Raw genomic sequence first — 27,849 nt, forward strand, 5'->3', positions numbered from 1 at the left:
AAATAAATCACTGAACCCAAGACAGTGTAATGTTTTTAGGACTGGAATTTCAGTATCCCATTTGCGAATCACACCTCACACACATACAGTGTCAATGTGCTAGCTGGGATGAGGGCAGCATAGCTGAATTGGGGAGGGAAGTAAATTTAAGCAGGATTGAAAGAAAGAAAAAGAAAGTGCAGTTCTAAGTAGAATAATCGAATCATAGAGTTGGAAGGGACTTCCAGGGTCATCTAGTCCAACCCCCTGCACAATGCAGTTACCCTCTTCTAAGTTCATTGAAGTCAACGGGCTTATAGATGGAAATAATTCTGCTTAAGTAGATCAAACAGGGAGATGAGTCCATTCAAGGCAAAGAATACCCTTGGGGAAAGATATTTTCAGGTGGGTAGCCATGTGAGTCTGTAGCAGAAGAGTGAATCCAGCGTTTTCCAAGTTCCAGCATCGTTTTTCTGAATTACAATTGGAGACAAACTTCATTCTTACTTGCTCTTGACAGTGCACTGCTTTTTCATAACAGGTAGTAGTGCTTATTGCTGGAGGCACTTTTTTGTATGCTGTTACAGTTCCAGTTTTATAGGCATGAAGGTCTAGAAAAGCCAGTGTGGTGTACTGGTTTGACTGTGGACAAGGATCTGGGAATACCCAGGGTCAAATCCTCACTCTTCTGTGGAAACTTGGTGGGTGACCTTGGGCCAGCTAGTCTTTTTCATTCTAGCCTACCTCAGAGGGTTGTTGTTATGAGGATAAAATAGAGGATCAGAAAATTATGTAAGTTACATTGGATCCCCATCAGGAAGAAAAGCAAGGTATAAACATCTAAGTCAATCAATCAATCACAGTGGCTCCTACTCTTCAGAGAGAGAGAGGTGACATCTTTGGACCAACATAGCTATGAGCAACCACTTCACCATGACTCTCAGGATGTGTGAGCTCATTCTGCCGTGTTAGGTAATTTGTGACGGCTGCCAGCATGCTTCTACACCCAGTTCAAAATGCTGATTTGACCTTTAAGACCCTTCCGGGCCACCTATTTTACTTAACGTATCTTGCAGTCCCATGCCTGCTGCACTCTTTTGAATATCTTTATAATCCAGCAACGTACAAATTAGATCTCATATAGTCCAAAGGATCATGATAAAGCAGCCTTGTTGAAGTTAAGCAGGAGTGAGTCTGGTTAGTGCCTGGATAGACAGAAAACAGAATCCTATATACATTGCCTTTTGTGGAAGATAGGCGAGATATAAGCATAATGGATTAGGACTGCTTCTGTCCTGCACACAGTCTTTACAACGAGGGCACCATGAAACAATCTTCCCTCTGAACTGTGCCCCAAAAGCAGTTTCCAAACTGCTAAAGATTTTTGATACTTTAAAGCTTGCTCATTTATTTGGTCCTAATAGAAGTGCACCCTGGCCTGGATAACCCAGGCTAGCCCAGTCTCATCAGAAGCTAAGCAAGGTTGCCCCTGGTTAGTCTTTGGATGGGAGATCATCAAGGAAGACCTTGGTCAGAAGCAGGAAATGACAAACTACCTTCGTCCGTCTCTTGCCTTGAAAACAAGTTGCAGCCAACTTATGGGGTGGCCCTGGAGATTCCCCCATGTTTGCAGAAAGTGGCCTGCTTTTGTGTGAGTGGCCTGCTTTTGTGGTTTTCATCATCTACGTAAGAGCCAACCAGTTTGTGATTAGATGTAGTGATGGTGAAATATACTTTAATAATATTTGTTTGTTTTTTGCCTACAGCACCACATAATTCACTTTTTAAAAAGCAGTCTGGACTGGAGAATAAAAATTGGTATTGATTTATGGAATGCAGGAAGGGAGGGACAGAACCGTGTTCTGAAGTTTAGGGCCACCACTGAGAAGGTCCTGTTCCTTGAGACAGTTTCTGGATTCTGTGAATACAGAGAATCTCTTGGGTAATCTTAAACTCAGGAGAAGCTCATATGGGAGGAGCGCTCCATGAGACACCCAGCATCCAGACCACAGGGCTTTATAGGCTAAAACCAGCACCTTGGATTGCGCTGATAACATACTGGCAGCCAGAGTAGTTGTAGGCACAATACAACTAGGCTAACTTGTACTTGATAAATGGTAGGGCAGTGGCATTTTTACAGTTTCTGATGATCAGCAGGAACAGTGTATCACTATAGCTCAGTGAACCCCAATTAGGCTTGCCAGATGGCACTCAAATTACCAACAGGCATGTGTGTGGGGGAATGGTATTGCGCAATCTATAGAGATGGGGGAATTCCTAGAGCATCACGTAATGTCTTGAGGTTGCTTCTGGGTACCCACAAGTGACATCATGGCGTTGCTGTTTCGATAGTCTCTGCCTCACCAATCTCATAAAGGGCTGGCAATCCTAACCCCAATGTGGGACTGAGGTGGCAAGGCACTGCCAATGTTTTTCTCAACACCCACTTGCTTTTTGAGTCTTGGGGATAAAATCCATTGAATGGAATGGAGGAAAGAGCTTTGGGATCACTTGTATCAGCTGGTTGAATGGCAACCACTTGGCCGAGCCAACTGAGCCACTTGGCCCTGTAGAAACTACCAACACTGCTTGCTTTTTTTAGCCAGTTCAAAGAAGGTAAGTTATTTGGCAGGATCACCTTTGAGCATTTCATGAAACCTTTCATAATAAAGGATAACAGGTGCAAGATAAGGGAGAAACACAATAACAGCATTTATAATTAATATACTTCCATTCTTATCTCATGTTCCTATGAAGCATAAACTCTATAAATGCCTCTTGAACACTGTCTTTTAATTCCATCTGCTGTTTGTGGCTCCAGGCACTCCAGGCAACAAGAAAAAAAACATTTTCCTCAATAAAATGTTTTCTTTTAAAAGTATAACATTTTATTTATCTTATTTAGTGAAGGCTGGAAGAATGATGATAACAGACTTGAAGTCCTTTGAAGACAGGTGGAGTAAAAATATTCTAAATAAATAAATGACAGTCCTTGAAAGGGAGGGAAGGTGGCATGGTGTAACTCGATGTTGGAAGCTAAGCAGAGTCGGTACTTGGATGGAAGATGGAAGGAAGACTCTGCAGAGGAAGTCAGTGGCAAACCATCTCTACTTCTCCTTTGCCTTGAAAGCCCCTTGCTGAGGTTGCCATAAGACAATTTTGACTTGACCCCCCCCACACACACACAAACACCGTGAAAATAAAATACAATACCACAACAGAAACAAGTGCTGAGTTTTTCATTTTTTTGAAATTATGGTTGCCAGATCCAGGTTGGAAAATTGCTAGAGACTTGGGGAAGGAGACTGTGATGGTGGGGTTTGGAAAAGGGAGGGACCTCAGTAGGGTATAATGCTATAGTTAACCTTCCAAAGCTGCCAATCTCTCCAGAGGAACTGATCTTGGGGTCAGACCTTCCATTCACCAGTGGCACAGACCAGTGGCACAGCCACAACCTGTTTTTTTTTAATTCACAGCTCTCTTTCACTGAAAATTTAGAAATGGACCTGCAGAAGTTGGAAGAATTTTTAATAAAAAGGATTAAGAAAAAAAAGGAATTGTACTTTGATATACCAAAGAATAGTAACATGGAAAATTTAGCAGATGGGCTATAAAATCAGGAGCTTTAGCAAGCATATTGACATTGGGATATGTTTTGATATTAGCGAAGGTCATTGTAATATCTTCTCCAAGATTTTCTTAATTAGAATTCTCTTGAGCTTTCTGGTATGTTTGACTTGATAAAGTATAATTATATTTGTTTAAGTAAATAGAAGCACTTCAGTTATGACATTTCTGTAGCCATAGTAGGAAAGAGTTTTCAGGACATGAAAACATATGCATTTCAACTAATAAACTTTTCCTGGACTTAATAAGCTGACTTTCAACCCATAAGTGAGTTTGTTTTTGTGAACTGAGCGGTTGAATAAGGACCGAGTTGGTAGAGTCCAGAAAAGTGATCATCTCTATAAACCTTCACTTTAGAACTGGTACTATGAAAGGAAGCCGCAAATATTACTCCTGCTGTGATCAGGGGAATGCAACCCCGAATATGTTGACGATGGAGATCTTTTAAGCTTTAAAAAAGTTTTTTCTGTAAGCCCCATTGACTAAACTGGGCCTTCCTTCTCAGTAGACCTGCCTGGGATTGCTCCCATAATGAACCTATATTAAGACCTCCACATTTCAGAGAGGGGAGAGCCATAGCAGCACAGCAGTTAATGTTGGAGTTGGTTATAATGTTAGGATAAAATGGAGGCTTGTAAGCTGTTTTGAGTTCCATTGTGAAGAAGGGGGTGAGTTATACATATCTGAATAAGCAGACAAGCGGGACACCTTTCCTGCCCTTGTTAATGGAAAAACAATGTCGCAGGGACAGATTCCCATTGCAATATCACACAGTATTCGGAGAGTGAAACAATTACACAGGATACATATATCAAGTTAACTAGTGTCTCTTGTTTCAGATGCAGCCGTGTGGTCTGCAGTAAAATAGCAAGATTTGGCACCTTAGAAACAAACAAGATTTTCAGGGTCCAATAGCACCTTAAAGAATCACTAGATCTCCAAGGTATGAGCTTTCGAGAGTCAAACCTCTTTTCTTCAGATAGTGTCTCATTACTAAGTAATGAGTAAAGTGAGTAAGAAGACCAGTCTCTGTATCAGGCATCTGACTAAGAGAACTTGATTCTCGAAAGCTTATGCTAAAATAAAATTGGTTAGTCTTAAAGGTGCTACTGGACTCTTTTTGATTTTGCTACCACAGACTAACACGGCTAACTTCTCTGCATCTATGTCTCATTACTGGAAACCATCAACCATCAAGAAGAAACCCCGCACAAAACTACCCTGAGCTGCAGTCAAAGCCCTCCCCAATTAAACTCGCGCCTCCCAATGTCCCCAGACCATATCCAGCGTTCAAGCCAGTGGGGCTGTAGGCCTGATCTGGCCATTCTCCCCTCCCAACCCATAAGTCGGGAAACGGTTTTCCGTTGCAGAACTTTTCCCTTTACCTCTATGGCCTCCCCTGCTACTGATTGACATCAGAGAGGAGGCAGAAACTACTCGGGGATTGGTCGAGGCCAGGAGCGAAGGCGGGTTGACAGCCAGCGGGGGGCGTGCCTGAGGCCGAGGGGGCGGCGGGCTGGGCGGCATGGCTGCTGCGGCCAGGCTGGGCCGGGGACTGCGCTGGGCTCCCTGCTATGGGCCGCCGTGGGAGTCGCGGGCCGGAGGGAGGCTGCTGTGCCCGGCCAGCTGCGGACGGGGCGCGCCGGCGGTGGCGGCTGCCTCGAGCCGGCCAGGCGCTGGAGAAGAGACGCGCTACTGCGTGGAGCTGGTGCGGTGAGTCCGGCGCTGCCCAGGCGACTCCTGCGTCCTTGGGGCTGCGCAGGGCGGGGCGGCTGGCAGATGCTTCCCGGGGTTGGAGCTGCTGCCGCGGGCCGGGCGGGGCTTCTCCTTGTCTTGCATGTATTTAACCTACTCGTGTGGTGGCTCTATTTGCAAGGCAGGGCTGTAGCTGCCCGGGTTAAACCAGTAGTTTCTGGCTCATGACGAATGTTAAGTCTCTTTGTAAAGGCTGGGACTTCCCTACCTAAGGCGTTAACTAGTGCAACATACCTGGTGAAGAGTCTGTATTTCTCTGGGTTAGGTTTGAATAGGGTTGCCAGCTCCAAGTTGGAAAATTCCTGGGGATCTGGGGGGTGAAACCTGGAGAAACCTGGAGAAAGAGGAGTTTGGGGAGGGAAAGGACCTTGGCATGGCATAATTCCATAGAGTCCACCCCTCAAAGTAGCCATTTTCTCCAGGTGAACTGATCTCTGTGGCCTGGAGACCAGTTGTAATTCCGGGGGATCTCCAGCCACTACCTGGAGGCTGGCAACCCTAGGTTTGAATGACACATCTTCATATTCATCCAATAGGCCCCTTGGCTCTTCTGGTTTCCCGCCCTGTGCTGCTGCATAAAATGATTGCATGGTGAGGATCTACTCCTTGCCTCTGAAGAAGCAGGCACTAGTCCATCCAAATCTATGCAGGAATAAATCTTTTGTTAATGACAACCAGGTCCTTATGTTTTTCTCTCTCAAAAACCTGGATTTTAATTTAAAGTAGTTTCCTATGTTAAAGAATGGGAGTTTGTTGATGGCCCAGGCTAACCTAACGTTGACAAATTATTATTATTTTATTAGTAGTAGTAATTTATAGCCTGCCTTTCTCACTGAGATCCAAGGTGGATTACACAGTGCAAATGAAATACAATAACAGTTAAGACATTGTATTGTCGAAGGCTTTCACGGCCGGAGAACGATGGTTGTTGGGGGTTTTCCGGGCTGTATTGCCGTGGTCTTGGCATTGTAGTTCCTGACGTTTCGCCAGCAGCTGTGGCTGGCATCTTCAGAGGTGTAGCACCAAAAGACAGAGATCTCTCAGTGTCACAGTGTGGAAAAGATGTAGGTCATTTGTATCTACTCAGGAGGGGTGGGGTTGAGCTGAGTCATTCTGTAAGAGTTTCCCAGGGTGTGGAATGCTAATGGCGGGAGGCTTCACTGTGTCCTGAGGCGGTTCTTTTGCATATGGATTGGTGCTTGATGTGCTAATCTTCTCTGCAGGGCTATTGTCGGGTGTGGAGTGTTTTGTTGGCCTGGTGTTTTTCAGAACTGGAGCCCATGCTCTGTTCATTCTTAAGGTTTCTTCTTTCCTGTTGAAGTTTTGCTTATGCTTGTGAATTTCAATGGCTTCCCTGTGCAGTCTGACAAAGTAGTTGGAAGTGTTGTCCAGTATTTTGGTGTCCTGGAATAAGATACTGTGCCCTGTTTGAGTTAGGCTATGTTCAGCCACTGCTGATTTTTCAGGCTGTCCAAGTCTGCAGTGTCTTTCATGTTCTTTTATTCTTGTCTGGATGCTACGCTTTGTGGTCCCGATGTAAACTTGTCCACAGCTGCAGGGTATACGGTATACTCCTGCAGAGGTGAGGGGATCTCTGCTGTCTTTTGCTGATCGTAGCATCTGTTGTATTTTTCGGGTGGGTCTTCAAGCAGTATTCAGACCCACCCGAAAAATACAACAGATGCTACGATCAGCAAAAGACAGCAGAGATCCCCTCACCTCTGCAGGAGTATACCGTATACCCTGCAGCTGTGGACAAGTTTACATCGGGACCACAAAGCGTAGCATCCAGACAAGAATAAAAGAACATGAAAGACACTGCAGACTTGGACAGCCTGAAAAATCAGCAGTGGCTGAACATAGCCTAACTCAAACAGGGCACAGTATCTTATTCCAGGACACCAAAATACTGGACAACACTTCCAACTACTTTGTCAGACTGCACAGGGAAGCCATTGAAATTCACAAGCATAAGCAAAACTTCAACAGGAAAGAAGAAACCTTAAGAATGAACAGAGCATGGGCTCCAGTTCTGAAAAACACCAGGCCAACAAAACACTCCACACCCGACAATAGCCCTGCAGAGAAGATTAGCACATCAAGCACCAATCCATATGCAAAAGAACCGCCTCAGGACACAGTGAAGCCTCCCGCCATTAGCATTCCACACCCTGGGAAACTCTTACAGAATGACTCAGCTCAACCCCACCCCTCCTGAGTAGATACAAATGACCTACATCTTTTCCACACTGTGACACTGAGAGATCTCTGTCTTTTGGTGCTACACCTCTGAAGATGCCAGCCACAGCTGCTGGCGAAACGTCAGGAACTACAATGCCAAGACCACGGCAATACAGCCCGGAAAACCCCCAACAACCACAGTTAAGACATTCACTGAGCAAAGTACAATAGTCTGAAAGCTAAACAGGGTTGGCCCTGCTTATACTCAGATGGGAGACCACCAAGGAAGTTCAGTGTAGCTACAGAGAGCCAAGAAATGACAAACCACTTCTGTTTGTCTCTTGCCTTGAAAACAGTGGGGTTGTCCACTGCGATTTGACAGCGCGTCACACCACCAAGCTCATTTTAAAAAAAATCCATTTAGCTATTACGGCTCCAAACCTGTCAAGGTACTTAAAGGGGTAGGGGTGGTCAACTTCTGGAAGCTGAACAGTCCTCCCTGGCTAAGCTGGCTGGGCGATGAGATTCCTCCAATGTTGTTACTGCTGGTTGTTGGGGGTTTTCCGGGCTGTATTGCCGTGGTCTTGGCATTGTAGTTCCTGACGTTTCGCCAGCAGCTGTGGCTGGCATCTTCAGAGGTGTAGCACCAAAAGACAGAGATCTCTCAGTGTCACAGTGTGGAAAAGATGTAGGTCATTTGTATCTACTCAGGAGGGGTGGGGTTGAGCTGAGTCATTCTGTAAGAGTTTCCCAGGGTGTGGAATGCTAATGGCGGGAGGCTTCACTGTAACCTGAGGAGGTTCTTTTGCATATGGATTGGTGCTTGATGTGCTAATCTTCTCTGCAGGGCTATTGTCGGGTGTGGAGTGTTTTGTTGGCCTTGTGTTTTTCAGAACTGGAGCCCATGCTCTGTTCATTCTTAAGGTTTCTTCTTTCCTGTTGAAGTTTTGCTTATGCTTGTGAATTTCAATGGCTTCCCTGTGCAGTCTGACAAAGTAGTTGGAAGTGTTGTCCAGTATTTTGGTGTCCTGGAATAAGATACTGTGCCCTGTTTGAGTTAGGCTGGGAAACTCTTACAGAATGACTCAGCTCAACCCCACCCCTCCTGAGTAGATACAAATGACCTACATCTTTTCCACACTGTGACACTGAGAGATCTCTGTCTTTTGGTGCTACACCTCTGAAGATGCCAGCCACAGCTGCTGGCGAAACGTCAGGAACTACAATGCCAAGACCACGGCAATACAGCCCGGAAAACCCCCAACAACCATCGTTCTCCGGCCGTGAAAGCCTTCGACAATACATTGTTGTTACTGCTGTTTTCTTCCACCTGGAGAGGGGCCAGGAAGGGTCTAAACTTACCTGGAAATGTCGCAGCTCCACCTAGTGAGGAAGGCTTGCCTACAGGACTCCCAATAGAAGGACCCATGTTACTTCGTGTATTATATTTTGTCTCCTAAAGTAGCTCTCAGGAATTATAACTTATTTTTTAAAAATCCAATGCAACTAATGTTTAACATCCATAGGAAGGAGATTCTCATCTGAGCTGCATTCAGGTGTGATGTAGTAACTTCTGGATGTATCCTGCACTCCTTCTGATGGCTGTGTTCATGACATGTCCAGGCATGTTGAACAGATGCTTGGCTTTCTTCCACCCTCCCTCTGATGGCCTCATTGATAGCAGTTTGAAGTTACTGACTCATTAGATCAATATTGTTCCTATTTTCACCCATTTTATTTATTTATCTTACCTCCCTTCATTTATATTCCGCCTTTATTACTGAGACTCAAAGCAGATATATGCTTTTGGAGAGACATATACATTTGAAGCTATAACACCACTCCCCTTTCTGGAAAGGAGGTAGTCCTTTTTCTATCTCCATTAATGGGCCTTCCCTTTGTGGTGGATAGCAGCAGTGCATAATATTTTTTTTGGAGGAGGCTATTGTAAAATCCTTCCTGTCTGGTTCCATCGCATGTAGAGTACAATCTCACATGCTGTAAACAAAACCCTGCTTTATTTCTTTACATATAAATTGTAATTACAGCCAGCTTGAGCCCACCCATGCCCTAGTAAATTGTACCCATTTCCCCTTTGTGCTTGGATCTTGGGTGGTGATGAACTTTCCTTCAGCAAAAACAGAAGAGGGACATACTGGTAGTGTGGAATTCCCTTGAAAATACTGACTCGGGAAAGGAAGCAGGTTCTTGTTCAGATATTCATTAGAATTGTTTGGAAACAGATATACAGATTGGTGTATATAATCCCAGACTGGATGTGGTAAGTATATTCAGTGATATCTTGCTGCTTCCTCACATAAATTGCATCTTCCAAAACTTGCTATTTTTTGTTTCCACTTAGGGATTACATAAGTGCAAACATTCCCATAGATCTCCCAAGTATTTCACCATAACATCTACCACAGAGTGTAGGGGGGTGTTGTGTGGGTGTTGAAGTCACATCCTGTATTCCTTGAACTGGAAACATTGTTTACTTCAGTTGGCTTTTGTTGCATGGACTTATGATGCAAATGTAACCTTGTCTCTATTTTTGTTTGTCTTGTCCAGGAAACGTGATTATGAAGGCTTCCTCTGTTCGTTATTATTGCCAACAGAGTCCCGTTCTTCTGTTTTTGCTTTAAGGGCTTTCAATGTAGAACTGGCTCAGGCAGGTATTAAAATATTCCATGGTGAAGTGTTGGTTGAAAGACTTGTGATTCTTAATATGGATCTTGCCTTTTTTCAGAGTCGCAGTACACCGACCTATTCAATGATGGATTTTTACACTTTGTACTCCTTCGTTTTTCTTAAATGCTGATAGCCAATAACATTTACTTGTTAATCGTGTGTGTGTGTGTGTGTGTGTACGTCTTCCTAATGTGTAAACTGATATAGTGTCTCATCTGCCAAGATATTACACAATAATCTTGTTTGGAGAGATCTTTTAGGGGTACTTCACAGATTGCTCGAGATTTTTACCACCGTGGATAATTTGGTGTCATTTGCAAATGTGGCTACCTAGGTGGTCCTAGCGCCAGATGATTTTCCAAGTTCAATAGCAGTTATCTCATAATATAGTTTGGATATTCTCTTGTTTGCCTGCTACTCCTGTAAGTATTCTACGTAGGGGTTTTGACCAGGTACTGATCCATAAAAGGACCAATCCTCTTGTGCCATGTGACTACTAAGATCATTTAAAAGCCTTTAATGGACATCTTTGACAATGGCTTTTTGAAAATGCCAAAATACCAAATGCCAAATACTGGGTTGTCCCTTTGTTCGTGTCTGGTGCTGCCAGATAGTTCTAAGAAGTTGCTGATGCAAAAGTGTATTAGCAGAAACCTTGCTGAATCTTTTTTCCTCAGTAAGGCTTGTTCTTCCATAAGCTTAATAATTTCAGTGTAAATAATATTTTTCACTAATTCACCTGAATGGTGGCTGATTATTTCCTTCTTCTAATCATTTGTAAAAGCTGATGTCACCTTGCCCACTTTCCAATCTCTTGTAAGTAGGCTGGTTTCATTCATAAGTTACATATTCCAGTTAATAGTTTAACCATTTCACAGTTAAGTCTTGTTTTTTAATAACTCCCAGGTGAATGACTGCCAGTGAGCTGTTACTTTTTAATTCATGTGTTCAATTCAAAATTCATTATTTATCCCCTCTGACATAGTTCAGATACTTTACCACGGGTGAAAACGGTATGTTAAAAATCCATTCAGCTTCTCCACAATGTCTTTGTTTTTACCTAGGTTCAATTGTAACAGAACTCTCTGTCAAAAGTTCTGAAGTTCTCTTCTAGATCTTCTTAGGTGGTTTCATTGTAAATATATGTTACTTCGATGAATTTAGGGCATTTATTTTTTTCCATTTGGACAAGGTTTGCGCTTATCAGAGGAAAGCCTTTTGGAGTTTATTTTGGGCTTTTTGATTTAGATGCCTTTATGGATCTAAACGGTTGGATTTTTCTGCTGGTTAAAGAGGGAAGAGAAGCCCCTGGTGACTATAAAAATGTCTGGAAATCATGAGATATATGTGAACAAGTCACATGCGATGGGGGCTGTGCTGAGAAGATTAATTGGATGAGATAAAAAGGTGGTAGTATGCAAATCAAAGTAATCTTTGGGAGTCTCTTCATTGTATGAACCCTCTGATTGATGTACAATGAATGGCCACTTCTTTTTTTTTCTCTTTTTACTCCCTTTTTTCTTTTTTCAGAACAAAGGGGTACAGAAAAAGGGGGGGGAGGATAACAGGGTCAAAGGAACAGTAAGATTTTGCACTACAAGAGTTATTAAAATACAGAGTACACAAAACTTATCTTAACTGATCTTAAGATATGTTAAGATGGCCACTTCTTGGTAGCAGTGCCATGATTATGGAATGGCCTTGCATGGGAAATTTCATCATCACCTAGTAGATATCTGTTTGTTGTCCTTTAATGATGACCCTCGTTCAGAGGGATTTCAGTATATCTATAGCTGCAGCTTCCACAGTTTATGCAACTTTTGACTTGATGTTTTGGAATATTCCTGTGAATATTTACTATAGTTTAACTGACTAGAAGTACGTGTATTAACATGTATTCACATTTAACGATCTCTTAGATTTTTTTCAGCTGAATATCTTTCTATTACAGCGTTATGTAAATATGGAAAATTTACTGAGTGGGGCACTTGTGTGTTTTAGGTGGTGTACTTATTATGTGAGAGAGCCTGTGTGTTGTAAGGATGGTTTAAATCAGGTCTGTGAAGAAGAAATGAATGTGTCTTGCTAGTGCAAATACATTCAGAAAAAGGATTTGGATCACTGGATTAATTTAGTTTAACAGCAAATAACTGAACCCAACCTATGCTTTTGCTCCAGGTTAAAGACTCAGTAACTCAGAAGACCATCGGGTTGATGAGAATAGAGTTTTGGAGGAAAGCTGTGGAAGACATATATCATGACAAAGCTCCACAACAGCCCATTGCTAGAGAGCTGTGGAAGGTATAAAATATACCTTTGTCTTAAAAACCTCTTGTTGTTGTTCCTTGATCTCAGGGAAAACACTTTTGACAAATCTGCCACATTTGGTATACATGTTAGAAAGCCATTTATATACCAATAATGTAGATTTTAAAATGAGAAATAGAAACATAACTACAATTATGATGTGGAATATTTGGGTATTTTCCTGCACTAGAATGCTATGGAAAGTGGCAAAGTTAGTGACTGCATTACCTCTCATTCCAGGTACCTGAGCTGGCTATATTCCAAGCACCTAAATACATTTTAGTGGGAAGATTGTTTTCTGGTTTAGGCAGGGTGAGCTACATGATAAGCGGTTTCTTGGCCTGTAGCACAACTAGGCTTTGGGACTCTCTCCATCTGCCATTGTTGCAGCTCAGAGTTGAGGAACGTAAGTGAAGTAGATTGCCCCATCCTTCTAGGAGGAAGCACTCATCCATCTGGTGCTGTAGTAACTGCCTGATCTCCAGGGGTCCTGTGGCAAGTATCTTTGGCATGCTGATGAACAGGGTGTATATGTGACTTTTCCTGGAACCCTCTGGCTTAGACAAGTTAAGAAGCAGCAGGAGTTTCTTCTGAGCAGTAAGAGACTTGTGCTGTTTTCTTACATTGCCTTCTGCTTTAAACTTGCAGAATGTGCTTTCAGGGCTTGACCCTGGAAAAGGATGGCTACACGGGACTGAAAACCATGAGAGTGCGCTGAAAAGGATATGCAGACCTTCACCTGGGTGTCAGTACAAGTTCCGTGCATATGCTCCCACTCGGTTCTCAACCCTCTAGTTTCTCCCTTCTGGACCTGGCTTGACTGATCCTGTCAAATTCTTTTTTCAAAACTTGCCTATTGGGTTTCTGTCCTGCTCCAGGGAGCTCAGAGAGGTATACAAGGCTCTCCATCCTCCTTCATTTTGTCCTTGTAAGGTAGACTGAGAGAGACTGACTAGTCCGAGGTCACCCAATGAGTTTTCATTGCAGAGTGGGGATTTGAACCTAGTCTTCCTGGTCTGCCACTCTCATCGCTACATCACATTAACTCTCAGTGAGTTTGGTTTCTACCTACCCCGCCCCCCTTCCCAGTTTGTTCCATTCTGAGCCTAGTATACGTATTGGCTGTGGACTTGTCCAGACTGGTTTTTGTGACCAAGGCCAACCTGAGTCCAAATGTTCTTGTTCCTTTCTTTTCTGATTCAGCAGCAGCAACACTGTTTTGCTGTTCAGGCAACTAATACTTTCTTGTCCTGTTCATCACACACCATGTTTTTACTTGGTTTGCATTTGGAGTTACACATTATCAGTTTTATATGAATTTATTACTTAAGCAAAACATTTTAATCTCATATTCCACAAGCAAATAAAATCTGTTATGACTACACCTGCAAACAGAGATAGAAACTCCTTGTAACAGAGAGCAGCAGCTATATTTAATACTGTTCTACTTGATGTTCCGAAACATCCTAAACCACATCCCCTTTTCTCTACGTGAGTATTTTTGATGCCCTTCCTTCACTTGAATACAGTAAATGCTCTTACTCATTATAGTTCAGTCCCAGAGTTTCATTTAATATCCGTTCAACTTGAAAGCATTTTGAATCTTCCAATACTTGGCAGCCAGCATAGAAAATAGCAATACTACCTTGTTTCTAAGAATTTCTCCTTACAAATAGATAATCAAATATTAGGTTAACCTTCAAAATTATGTTTATACCATGGGCAATCTGCTTGCAAAATAATCTGGTCAGCTACAGGATCATCAGTTTTATAAAAGACCTCACTAGCTTGATCACATTTCCAACAATGCTGATTGCTATTGCTTTAAATCATTCTGTACAGTTCATATTTTGTTGGTGTTTGTATGGCTTATGGCTTCGGCCGGAAAAGCAATAAACATTATTATTATTATTAAATCATTCTAAGATTTGCCTACTACAGCAAAAGTCTTCTTAACATTTCTTAAACTTCTTAAGTCTTTTCTTAAACTCGAACATACGGCACAATAATTATTCTTGTCCAATGCATGTTTCCATGTAAATAGGTAGAACATGAACCATTTTTTTCCTGCATTTCTATATATAAATAGGCCTGTTAGTTCCAACTTTATTCACTGATATTTGGAAATCTATGCTAAGGAATTTCCTACGCATATGAAACTGCCTTATAATGAGTCACAGATTATTTGTATTATTATTATTAACTTTGCGTGAAAGAGGCTATCCAGAGTATCAGGAAGGGGTCTTTCCCATCACCTGCTATATGATTGTTTTAACTGAGAGTGGACTTGGGACTTGCTTTACGCTGTGCAGGTTTTCAGCAGTAGGAAAGAGCAAGAGTCCAGTAGCACCTATAAGACTAACAAAATTTGTGGTAGGGTATGAGTCACAATTCACTTCTTCAGATACTGTGAGCTATGACACACAAAAAGCTCATACCCTACCACAAATTCTGTTAGTCTTATAGGTGCTACTGGACTCTTGCTCTTTCCTACTGCTGCAGACAGACTCAACACAGCTACCCATCCTGATCTATCTCCATGGAAGGTTTTCAGCAGTTGAACTGCAGCCCAGTTTGATACTGTTTTGGGGTTGGTGTATGAAGATTCGGCCCCAATTTTCTTAGCTATTCTGTTAAATGTCTGACTAGAAGTATCCCCCCGTTTCTATCATGTGTTACAATTGTGCAGATGTGGTGGTGGTATATCCAGTATCTGTCAACACTGTAAAATTCCTCATAAAAAAGAGACCAGCACATCAATTTTTTAAAATTTCAGAATCATACTTCATTGAGGTCATCATGAATGCTTTGTTGCAGTTTTCGTCTGTACTGATACAAAACAGCACAATTACCATACCGCCCACCCCCCACCCCAAAACCCTTCCCTTGGCATTCAACCCGAGATTAACGTTTAAAGGGCAGGACAACAGTTTCTCCTCCATTTAAGATTTTTTGTGATACTCTTATTAAGCAAAGCATGAAAATGCTTCCATAACAGGATATATTCAAATACATTTTCAAGGCTGATTTTCATATCTTAGCTTCTGCATTGAGGCTCCTCCCCTGCAAGCAGAAACTTTTTTTCCTTCTTTCACATGGCAGTCTCATGCAACCATTCGTGTTCCAGACTTTGCTTGCTTTTGCTGCAAAACTTCCTTTTGCAGCTTTGGTTAGCAGACATTGTGGGAAGGTGAGGATTTCCATACCTTCCCTCCCACATCTGGCTCAATTTCTTCTCCATTCCCTCTTGTGCCCGCAATTCCACCACTAACACGCAACTATGAGGCTTTTGCTGTTATTTAAGTAGTAGATAGATTGCTACAGTGTCATATTCTTACAGCGACATACCTACTATGGATTTTTTTTTAAACCCAGAAAAACCACTCGCAGTAGGAGAGGTGGAAAGCAAATCTGATGGAAAAGCATAGAGAATATGCCCATGTGGAGGCTTTGTTGGCAACTGTGAATACCTCTGCTCTCACAGCAGTGAGAGTGCAACAGAGACTCCTCCTGATATGGAAGCAGCCTGAAGCTGTTCTTTTTCCACCCCATCCCCTTGGAACTGCCAGATTCTCTAAATTAGATTAAATGTCCTCAAGACAAAGGCTCCAGTTTAATGAATCTAAGCACCTGGCTGACAACTTGATGACTTCAAGGTATCTCCTTGGTATATGTAAGAATGTCAGTGGAAGAGCTTAGCCCATTTTTCTTTCTGACAGCTGCTTTTTATGAAGTCCACTTCTGTCTTCGTATTTGACTAATCTGAGATTGTGCTGTGAATTGTGAAAAAAACAATGAAACAAGGTATAGACAAAATATGCCCCCGTAAAAACATTCTGTTGTAAATCTGATTATTTTTTTTAGTGATTCATGCCCAGTTGTATCCTGGATTGGTTTTTCCTTGTGTTGTAAAATAATCATACATAAAGAATGACTTTGTGTTCAATCACTTCTAGGCTATCAAGAGACAAAACTTGACCAAAAGGTGGCTCATGAAGATTATTGATGAACGGGTAAGTTTTTGTTTTGTTTTTTAAAGGAAATAATCTTCACAATATGTAAGCATTCTTTTGTTTTGGTGTTTAAACAGGAAATGTTGTTTTCTGTTAGAATGAAACTATGGGCTTTACCATGGGCATAGCTACACTACATACCTGTACAGTGGTCATCCCCTCTTTCCAAGGAACCCTCAGAACTTGCCCTTTGAAGGAAGCACAGAAAGACCTCTAATAGATCAATGTCATCAAATTACAATTATTAGGGAGAGGCCAGGGCAGTTAAATTTGTGTAAAACTTTTATACATGTTGTTGTTTATGCCTGTCCTGGCAGAGTTACGAAGATGTTGGGAGGGTGTGTGTGTGAAGAGACTAAAAATTGTTCAAAAGAATTTCTCATGATTGTGCATCAGAACTTTCCAATGTCATTATACCTCTGCCAGATAGCATTCTGGTAGGGTTAACACCAAATGGGTTTCGTGTCAGAAATGTACTGTTGATATATTTTGATACAAATGTAAAGCCTACTTGTGGCAATGCAGTATGCATGTAATCTGCGTCATCTCAGGCTTCCCAGACCCATCCCGTTATTGTGGTGGAAACAAATCATAGGACGTCCGGGGCTCCCAGCCAGGGTGACTAGGAGTCGTGGAATGTTGTTGTCCTCCTAATCTGTTCTTCCTTCTCCCGTTGGTGGCCCTGCCTCTTCCAAAAGATTCTCATTTGGAATACTTGAATGCTCATTGCATTGATACGAGAACGTGAATAGTCTGCTGTGCAAAGCCAGTGAAAACCTTCAGTTATGGCATGGTCTGTGTCCTGTAGATGACTTTTTTTTACATTACTGTTTCTTCACTAGTATGAATTGCTTGAGTAAATTGCACATATCAAATATATGTTAGAAAATGGGCTGGTTCTCTGTGTTCAAACTCTAGGAAAAAAATTTGGATGACAGAGCATATCGGGATATCAGTGAACTGGAAGCATATGCAGAAAACACTCAAAGCACTCTGCTTTATCTCACGCTGGAAACACTTGGTAGGTGCATCTTTGGTTATTATGTCCTTTGGCATTTGCTTTCCATTGGCGGATTCTACATATATGCAAGTAGAATGTTCCATTCATGATCAGCTTGTGATCTTGCAGTACTGTCCACCAAAGAACTCACAACAGTTGCCATTATCATAAAAGAAATGTTTGGCCTCCAATGTCAGGGCCTTTTGATAAATTTCCAGAAAATCAGCCAAAGCCAGATCTTGACTGAACATTCCATCCCTTATGAACAAGAAGAATGTTATTGCCACAGACAACAGCCTTTGTTGAACCTGGAATTTTGAGAACAGGCATCCAAAGAAAATGGCTACTGATTTGTCTTTGTGTTACTAGTCACAAAATAGCTTGTATGAGGGATGAGGCCAATTGCAAAACATTGGTAGCATCTGTGAAATGTTAGAAGGTTCCAAGCCAAGCATTTTCCTAAGATGGAGGTAGTTATTTCAGAATGGATACTGCCTCTTAGCTTCTTCCGCAGTGCCTCCTGCTTTGACGTGCTAGAGAAACGCCGAGATTGGCTCTTTCCTTTGAGGAAGAGATGCTTTGGAGGGAAAAGCAAGCAGGATCCTGGAAACATGTTGATGGGCACCCCTCTGGGGACCGCTTTCTTAGACATTCATATTTCCTTCTACTTGCACTAGGAGTCGGCTTTTCCTGTCTCTGTTCCTTAGGGAACAGAATTATGCTCCTGGATTATTACCATTCCATTATCCTCAATGCCTCTCAGCACAATGCTAGATAAGAGCATTTGGAGTAGAAATACAGGTTTCTTCTTGTGTGTCTTAATGTTGTGGGCAGCCTTTTGAGATTAGCAGTCCAAAATGACTGAATTGTCTCGGTCTTCCTTGAGAGAACTTTCTGGTAATGGTAGACCAGTATCAGGGCAATTTCTGAAGTAATGCTGAGAACACTTTTTAGTCTAAAGTGCATCATTCTTAGTGATGGAAAATGGAAGAGAGGGTTTTTAAAATCTACCCAAGATGGTCTTCTCATGGCATGTTATGAGAAGACAAATTCACCTTGGCTATTCTCCACCCCTCTCCTTCTTGATTGATCTTATTTCCAGAAAAAAGTACAGAGGGGAACACTGTGTGGTAACACAGATAATGAATCAAAGGACCCACAACAGTCAGGACAAGCAACTTAACACAAAGTACAGCACACACTTATGGTTAAAGTTACTAACCACTTTTATGAACAATATTAATCACTAAGGCCACTAGCCTGTTGCTTTTTAATACAAAATGAACACAAGGATTTCACAAACAAAGTCCACACTCCCCCATGGGAAAGACGTCCCAAAATTGTCTCTTGAGTCACTCCTTTAACTTAATCACGGTGGTCAAATGATAAACACATTCCAATGACCAGCCCCAGTCGGGAGATTCCACAAAGCGGACGCCAACCCTGCAGGGAGGACGGAAAGCCACCGTGCGCTCAACAGGGCGCAAGCTGAACTCCTGTTTCGTCTCTTCTTTATCAAGAGCGCTATATACTGGTGGTTGTGCAGTTCCACAAAGCTGCACTCTCTCCTCTAGCTCCAAATTGGATATCAAAGAAGAGACGAAACAGGAGTTCAGCTTGTGCCCTGTTGAGCGCACGGTGGCTTTGTGGATATACCCTCGTAGCCCCATTCATGTTGACATAGAAACTAGGCCTACTGAGTTCAGTAGAATTTGTCATTCCAGTGACACTGCTTAGAGTTGTGACCATAGTGTGTTTCCGTGTCTGTTTCTGCAAGTGCAGGTGTGAAGGATGTCCACACTGACCATGCTGCCAGTCACGTTGGGAAGGCACAAGGCATTGTAACCTGCTTAAGAGCAACTCCATACCATGCCAGCAGAGGAAAGGTGTTCCTGCCTATGGATATATGTATGCTGGTAGGATTATGTTACAGACTCTGATTTTAAGGGTATAGAATCTTGAACAAAGTAGGCCTGAGGATTTTGCCTTCTAGTTTTCTTTCTGTTTCAGCATTGTCCTCACTGCCCCATCCTTGAGAAAGATAGCTTATGAATAAATAACTTTATGCCAGGAATAAACATTGGATAAGCAGAACATGGTTTTAAACAAGTATTCGTTGGGAAAATGTCGTTCTGTGTTCAGAGGTGTCTTACATCATGCCTTCAGGAGAAATGGATGGTTCAGTGAAGTCGTGCGAGGTTCCCGTAATTGGGCCTATATAACGTAGCCATACCCTAAAACCCTTGAATCTTTCCGGTTTGGGTTGCAGTGAGACTGTCCTATCTTTTCTGAAAATACTTTGGTAAGAATCTTCCAAATAGCATTTTATCTTTTAAATTTAAGTTAGAGAGGATAAGCAATACATGTATTTTTATTTCTAATTTAATTGACATATGCTAGCATTTTGGTACTGTGATTCTTTTTTATTTAATTATTTCAAGAGCGACTAGTCTGATTTTAAATAAAAACCTTTAAAAGTTCTGGGCTGGGATACAAGGTTTTCATTTGAAACCTGAAATAAGCAAACCTCTGACCTCTCTTCAGTCAGGGGGCTTGATTACCTGTCAGAGACCGATTATTAGAGCCAATAGACATCTCAACACAGCCTTGTGGTTTAGTTGTTAGGTAGGTAAAGGTAGTCCCCTGTGCAAGCACTGAGTCATTACTGACCCACAGGGGGACGTCGCATCACAACATTTTCTTGGTAGACTTTTTAGGGGTGGTTTGCCCTTGCCTTCCCCAGTCATCTACACTTTACCCCCAGGAAACTGGGTACTCATTTTACTGGCCTCGGAAGCATGGAAGGCTGAGTCAACCCTGAGCTGGCTACTTGAACCTGGCTTCCACCAGGATCGAACTCAGGTCGTGAGCAGAGCTTGGGCTGCAGTACTTCAGCTTACCACTCTGTGCCATGGGGCACTGGGTTTAGTAGTTAATGCATTGCATTATGTGTCTCCTGCCCCTTGGTTATGTTATAGTGGAAAGATGTAAAAGAAACAGGGGCTGGTGTTTTATTTTTTTTAAAGAGTGAGATGTGGTTCCCAGGAATGGCTTTGGGTGAAACTGGTAGATTTAATTATGCACGTTTTTAGAAAGGAAAGATCTCATAATAGGTAAGCAACTGTTGCCAAGCTTGGGATTTGGATCCAAAAGACAACCACCTCAGTCACGTTACCTGAGTCTTCATTTCAGGCAAATGGACTTTTTAACCCCCCTCTCCACCAGTGTCAACATCAACAGCATGACAGAACCTTCCCCTTACTGTACAGCCCAGCTCTTCTCTCTGAGACCCAGCAAAAGCACATGAGGAGGAGAAGCAAAAACCTTGTTGCTACTGTTTCACAAGAGGAGCAGTTTGGAGAGCCATAGGAGTGAGCGTTGCATGGGAACCAATGCTGTTGCTCCCTTCTAGAGACTGCCCTGTTGAAAAGGAGTTATTAACCAGGGCCTGGCAGAATTTAGTCTGTCTGACTACTTTGCTTGAGCAACAGAGTCCGGATTAATATTCTGTGGTTTATGTGAAGCCTGATATTGTTTCACGATTGGGAAGGAGTGTGAGAACCTGTTTTGTTGTAACACAGGGGCAGACTTAGAACATTAATTAAATTATACTGCCATTAGGTGTTTGTAATATGCCTTCAAGGAAGTCATTTTTATTTCCTCCTCACGTATTTACCAGAAATGTGTTTTAACTTTGTTTTTTCCTTCCCGGTATACCAGCACAATGTTTCGCAAGAGGATTTCATAAGACATAATCAGGAGCAAAAAGTGAAAGACGTTATATATGACATTGCCAGTCAGGCGCACGTTCATCTGGAGCATGTGAGTTTTTCCTTAATTTTTTATAATCCTAATGTTGTAAACATGTTTCTTAACAAAACTGGTCCCCTTTCTTGAGGCTTTTCTGTATCTTGGCACTTGGACAGCCGATGGTATGGTCTTGATTGCCTGTTTGCTCTGAGTAAGCGGAATCTCTATTTTGCTCCACTTCCATCTTATAAGTGTTTGAGGTTTGAATGTGAGCAGAAGAAAGAAACCACACAAGACTGGAGCTTATTAAAAAAGGTGAATGATTGAATCTGCAAATGAGAAATTTTCAGGTTGGTTGTTCACAAGCTGAAGATTAAAGGGAAGAAAGAACAGGCAGGCAAGGTCCTGTTTCTTGTTTCCAGGGAAAATAAAGAAGGGGACCTGAACAGGTTTTAGTTAATTTTCTGACTTTGGGATGTGTGTGTGTGGGCGGGGTGGTGGTGAATAGCAATTCAGAATGTTTGCATCTGTGAAACTGGCATTGCTGAATAACCTTTAGAGCGAGGAAGTAAGGTTGTGTTTATGTAAGTTACTATAGCTCTGCAGATCTGCTTGACGTGAACACTTGTCTTGTGAATGTTAGTATGAAGGTTGTTTGTGATTAGAATAATTCTGATTTATTTCTTGAGCTTGTGCATATTCTTCTTCTTGTCCACTCTCCCTTGCAGGTGGAGCTGAAACTGAATTTCCTGGTTTAGGAAGTCTTTAAACTGTGGTTCCTAACTTTCTAAACCATCTAAATTTGGATATTTAAATAAACTGATCTTTCTTTCTTGCCTACAAACTGGGATCCTAAACCAGGATTAAACTATGGTTTAACCTCCCAGTTTGCAGATCAAAAATAAATTTCAGTTGATTGAAAAGCTCAAAATTCTACTATCACAACAAATTGCGGTTAGATGTATTTCCTGGTTTAGGAAGGCTTTGGTCTCAATGTGATATGCAAGCGTGGTAGTGGAGAAGGGAGTATGTAAACTAGGTTCATTGTCATCACAATCCAGAGTTTGCAATGTCTGAATATAGCCAAAGGGTTACCCTAAAAACAAGTCCGAAGTCATCTTAGTTCTGTTTTTTTTCCTTCCCAAATTGTATAGCATCACTTGGAAATTAATGGAGGGGAAGCACTTCTAAATGTTTTTGGCATCCTTGATTTTAGTTTATCTTCCTGAGCCACATCTTCTCACAGCCCCATCAGTTGTCACTGAAAGCAGCTTTCTGGATCCCTTTTCAAATCTTGTTTAGTTTTCTTTAAACAGTTCTACAGTATGTGCAGCCAGTATCTAGCTCATGGAGCCAGATTAGAGAGGAACAATGTAGAATCTGTCTCTCTCTCTCTCACACACCCCCAGCAGTTCTTTCCATTCCTTCCTCTGTCACCACAGCCTGGCTGAAAATATGAGCCCCTTTTGAGCTCTGACTTAAACCTCATCCCTCCCTTTTACAAGCCTCCCCAGCTGTAATCTTTTCCTCGTCCATTTATAAGCTCCTTGAATCTCTGTAGGGATCCTTGAATACTTTCTCCCTAGAATTGTTGGGCTCAAGAGTGAATGTAGCAGGCAAGCCAAGTTGCTGTGAGTATATAGTTAGCAGAAATAGACATACAGGATTGCTGTTGACTGTGTGTATGATTGCCTGGTTTGCTTGTTGTGTTCATCTGAATTGCTTACACAGATAAAAAGATTTTTTTAAAAACCAGCTGGGCCAGCCCAGGGCAGTTAATAAGTCCCAAAACATGCCTCAAATGGTTGGTGCAGTCTACGTTTCCACCCCAGTGGAGTTCTTGTTTGATACCTAATTGGGGAGGTGCAAACTTTCCTGCAGTGTTCCTTGGGATGTCTGGACAGAACAGCATAAATGGCAAGATAAAAATAAATGAATTGTAATTGATGCTGGCATATCTTGTATCCCTAAGAATAGCCTCTCCCATTTTCATTTGTCCATCCTGCAGCGTGATGCATTGGGGTCTGCGGTTCTCACTTGCAAGTTTCGGTCTGCGATTCATTTGTTGAATGAAGGCTTTCTTCTTATCAAAAATTGCCACCTCCTCTCATTTCTCTCTGCATTTTCCTGCTGCCTTGAGGCAGAGACAAGAAGATGGCTACATATAATCTTCTCTTAACTTTTGAAAGATACATGTTAAAACTGCCCCCCGCAGTTGAAAGAATGATTTGCCATGAATGAGTTCAGTAATGTGTTAAACTGTCCAGTATTTGGTAAACAATCTGAGTGAGCTGTTGTCCCTCTGAATACTTCTTAAAGATTAGTATTACATTTTTAAGCTTCCTTTCCTCCAAGGTTCTTAATTTTGCGGTCCTAAAAGGCCTCAAAACTGCCATTCGTGTTGCAGTTGACCCGTGCAGTTAGTTTAGTCTGAGAGCATGTGAAAGGCCCTGTTGAGTGGAGATTTGAACCCGGGTTTCTGCAGTCCTAACCCTAACCACTGTGCAACAATGCCTCAACTTTTGCAGGTGGCTATTGATTGGTGTGAATGAAATTTTAACCTAAAATTGATAGATGACTGCAAAGATGGATGATTATAAAGTGCGGTCATAGGCAGCCTTCACTTATGACCAGCAGGGGGCAAAATAAGCATTCTGCTTTTGCTAATTTTCAACTTAGTAGCTTGATATCCTTAAAATCGCAAAGCTAGCCATTTTAACCATCACAGTTTTACTAACTTCTTGATATTGACGTTCCTCTTTCTAGTGTATGTACTCACCTTGAAAATCTTGCCGGTGTTATGCTTTTAGTATGTTTCTTGATTATTTTGTGTCAAAACTATATTGTCAAATGAAATAACCCAACTTTTAAATACATCTGGTGTCTGGCCAGAATTCTTACCTTTCTTTCCCTGCTGTCATGGGACTGACTATGCAGATGGATGTGCCCTGAGTTTTCTGGGCTGAGAATGTTTGATTCTGTATCTTGGAGGGTCAAGAGGCCAGGGCAGCAACTGGTCACTCAGGTGCCTAGGGACACTTTATCTCTGACAGGTGGCTTCTGCAAATGAGATGTTTTCCAAGCTCTGTCCCCTTCCCCTTCTGGAACGAGAGAGTGCCTTCCAAGCAATCCTTGCTAAGTAGGGGTTATAACCTTTCCTCTTTTTGTCATTGCATTTGTGCCACCTTTCCAAGTCATGACACCAGTAACAAGACTGTTGCCTTGGAAGGGTTGCCATAATGGATTAAGCGTGTTGTTCTCCTGAGGAATTCCTTGTCATCTTTGCCTTTTGGTCCAAATGTGACAGCAGTGCACTTTCATGAGGCCTAAGAGGACAGCAAAAGATTTCTCTGCCATTCTCCTGTTCCCAAGATCTTTCTCTTCCGTCTCAGTTCTGCATTTTCCACCTCTTTGACTTTTGTTTCACTTTGCCTCCTTCCTGTCTGATGGCAGCGCTGCCTTATTCCTTGGTGACTTTGTCATTCATGTTGATAGTATTTCTGATCTAGTTGCGTACCTTCTCTCCCAAACCTCATCCTTTAACTCCAGGCTTAGAACTTAGATACTGCTGTGAGCATTCCCTTCACTGAGAACTGCTCTATTTTCCCCTTTAGTATGCATTTTTCTTCCTGTTACTCTGTCTTCTTCAAGATTGCATGCTTCAGTTTCCCCATACTCTGCTGCTTGCTTTTCCTATGGCTTATTGGTAAAGAGCTTGTTCTTACCTTCTACAAGGAGTTCTTAGAAATCAAAGAACTTCTGAATTAGTGTTCTTGATAATTAAGATTTGGTTAAAATGGGAGAATATATACCAGGAGATATTTCTTTAATTGCACCCAAGTTGTGAATGTCCACTTGACTACTTGCTTGTTTTCCAGTCTTTCTCCTTGCCTGCCAGATACTTGTCTGCATTTCTCTCCTCTCCCTTCCTCATCCCACTGCCTACACAGCCTACTCGTTCATTTCTCTCACTCCATCACCATGGTGCTTTTCCTGGGCAACTTGAGTAGTCCTGTGTTACTGTTTGTATCCAATAGAAAGGTCAATGCAGTACTATAAAGGCTGTGTGCATACTTTCTTCCAGCATTACAGGGCCAAGAAGGGAAACCTCTGGAGTTGCATTACTACTGCTGTGTTATTTTCCCCTTGCATTAAAAGAACAGTTCAAGGCTCTTTTGGGAGCTTGTCTTCACTTAATCAAAGAAGACGGCAGTGTCTTTCCAGCCTGTAGAAGTGGGTGTGTCAGAATGGCAAAGGTTATTTCCACATGGAGGTTTTTCTCTGGTTTGATATCCAAAGTGGAGTCAGTTTTTTGGACCATCCACACAACAAAATCTCTTAATTATCCACTTTTCAAGCTTTCTCCAACTTTGTTCCTATTTTTCTCAAACCTGTTTTGATGGCAAGATCACATTTAAAGTGCATTTGCACTGTCCGTAGATAGGAAGTTATGCATTTTTAAGGTCCTGCCCAGATCAAGGCCATTTTCCTAGGTTCTTGCACACCATCGTGCTCTCATACCAATGTAAGGCTTTTGGAGGGCTTTTTAAAAAGCAGTAAACTGTAACATTTTAACAATCTGTGGCCATGATGTACTAGTTCTTCTGAATTCCCTGCTTTTATTTTTTTCCAAAAGTTAGTCCCTAGTCTTCTTAGCTGCTGACATGCACCTTTCCTGTTATATCTCTGCAATGCAAAGGGCTAGAGATGTACTTTTTAAAAAGAAGAGAGAGCTGGCAATTCAGAGGAAGGAGTAGATCATGGCAAAGGATCTTACTAATGTTACTTTTCAGTAGCACAATAATAATTATTGTTTGTTCTAAACGTCTTATAATGGCAGAACTGGGGTAAAGGCAGGGTAAAGGGCAGCTCACGGAGGAAAGTGCTCAGAAAACTCCCATGTGAATGCTCTGTTGCCAGTGCAAATGGCTCTGCATTCATAGAAGCAATAACTGGGGAACAGAATCTTTGCTGTAGATGCAGCCAGAGTAAGAGGAGTATGGGGAAAAGTTAATTAGCTGGTCAGCTCATCCGAGCATTGGGAAGACTGGCAAACTTATTAGTTAAATAAATGTGCCTCTGTTATGCCTGAGATGCTATTACATCTGTGAAATATTTTCTTCTTTTGATTGTAGATGTCAACCAGCACCAACCAAACAAAACGTTTCTGTTCTGTCTTTTGAGGTCTCTGTGCAGTCCCACGTATGACTGTTGTGTGTCCACAGAATCTTTGTGTGTGACTGTAGAGAGGACCACCCAAAGAGCACCAGTTATGGTCCTTTCACCTTAAAGCCCAGGGGGGATGCAATTCTGTGCTGCCTCTGCCCCATACAGAATAAAACCTTTTGTAGATCTTAATAGTACTAGTGTGTGTTAGTGATTCTGATCATGCACGTATCACAGTTGGCTTTCATCACTGTTTCATGCCTAGATTGTGGCTACAGTGCTAATTAATGTAAACTCTTTGACCTTAGAAGGAATCCATGTGAATCAGTGGCATGATGGCATGGCAGGAAGAAGACATACAGTGCAAGAAAAATGATTTACAGTGTGATCATTTTTCTGGTAGTTAAAAGTTACTAAGGAAATGTAAGCGTCATGGTGACTCTGTTCAGTGCCAGGCTGTGTGCAATACACCTCTGTGTAGATTGCAGTATATTCAAATAGGGAGAACCCATTCATGGGGAATCCTAGCAACTTATATAGGTTCAATGATACCTTGAAATGTAACCTGCTTTCTGTCTTCCTTCAGGCCCGGTCCTTCAAAAAGAATGTTCCTGTTAAAGCATTTCCTGCCTTTCTTTACACAGTAAGTGGACCTCTGAATTTTTAGCCCACAAAAATAACTTAGACTAGTGTAATAGGACAAGATGGTCTTTGCCTGGCACCAAAGTGTTATCCAAGGTGGTGCCAGGTGATTAAAGTTCCAAAGTTTATCCTCTTTCCAGTTGCCTCTGATAGTCAGGGTACATAGAGAAGACCTCAGATGATGATCATAACTGATGGACAGGTTAATGCATGGAAATTACGATATGCGTAGTGTCCTGTGATACAGAGACTTCTATGAAAGTCAAGGCTTATATTTCTGGGCATAAATATGAATTTGATCCCTTTCTGTTGCTACTCTTTTTAATACTGCAACATCTTCTTGTATTTATATTTCATTTGTTCCAGTCTTTATAAACTGGACTTTTGCCTGCCACTGCTTATTATTTATCAGTTCTATAGTTGACCTTGTTTTTCTCTTGTTTGTTCTTCCAGGTTGCTCTTGAGGATTATTTAAATAAAATACAGAAAGTTGATTTCAATATATTTCATCCAAGTTTGCACAGGAAGAGTACTTTACTACCTCTACATTTGTATATTAGATCCTGGAAAAAAACATATTAAAGCATGTTTGATCAGAGACTGACTTCAGGTATCCCTCCCTGCTTCCCTTCCTTTCTGATGTCATTATGCTCTCCTCCCGTCCTTTCTCTGAAGGGCTCAGAGCAGCATACCGTGCATGGAAGTAAAACATATTCTGTGGAACAGCCTTTGCTTTCACCT

At 41.9% G+C, this 27,849-nt stretch overlaps 1 protein-coding gene across 3 annotated transcripts; it reads left to right on the top strand.

The window, feature by feature from the left end:
• The first annotated feature begins 5,132 nt into the window (after positions 1-5,132).
• Positions 5,133-27,704, top strand: NDUFAF6 (NADH:ubiquinone oxidoreductase complex assembly factor 6). Of its 3 annotated transcripts, XM_054984453.1 has the most exons (9): positions 5,133-5,314; positions 10,111-10,210; positions 12,409-12,531; positions 16,494-16,550; positions 17,469-17,571; positions 19,333-19,466; positions 21,271-21,372; positions 27,053-27,109; positions 27,562-27,704. In XM_054984453.1, the coding sequence occupies exons 1-9, from the start codon at positions 5,181-5,183 to the stop codon at positions 27,688-27,690; spliced, it is 939 nt and encodes a 312-aa protein (XP_054840428.1). In that variant the 5' UTR covers positions 5,133-5,180; the 3' UTR covers positions 27,691-27,704. The 3 variants fall into 3 exon arrangements, with proteins under 3 accessions (XP_054840428.1, XP_054840430.1, XP_054840431.1); XM_054984455.1 differs by lacking the exon at positions 5,133-5,314 and having other exon boundaries at positions 10,192-10,214; XM_054984456.1 differs by lacking the exons at positions 5,133-5,314; positions 10,111-10,210 and adding an exon at positions 11,194-11,243.
• The last annotated feature ends 145 nt before the right edge of the window (positions 27,705-27,849 follow it).

This window comes from Eublepharis macularius, chromosome 7, assembly GCF_028583425.1.
Source record: "Eublepharis macularius isolate TG4126 chromosome 7, MPM_Emac_v1.0, whole genome shotgun sequence".
NCBI lineage: Eukaryota > Metazoa > Chordata > Lepidosauria > Squamata > Eublepharidae > Eublepharis > Eublepharis macularius.

What these genes read in the sequence shown, in the direction of transcription:
- NDUFAF6 (XM_054984453.1), top strand. Translation starts at nt 5,181, where the DNA reads ATGGGCCGCCGTGGGAGTCGCGGGCCGGAGGGAGGCTGCTGTGCCCGG. An exon ending in CGCGCTACTGCGTGGAGCTG is followed by an intron (nt 5,315 to 10,110) that starts GTGCGGTGAGTC and finishes TGTCTTGTCCAG; the next exon opens with GAAACGTGATTATGAAGGCT. An exon ending in CGCACGTTCATCTGGAGCAT is followed by an intron (nt 21,373 to 27,052) that starts GTGAGTTTTTCC and finishes GTCTTCCTTCAG; the next exon opens with GCCCGGTCCTTCAAAAAGAA.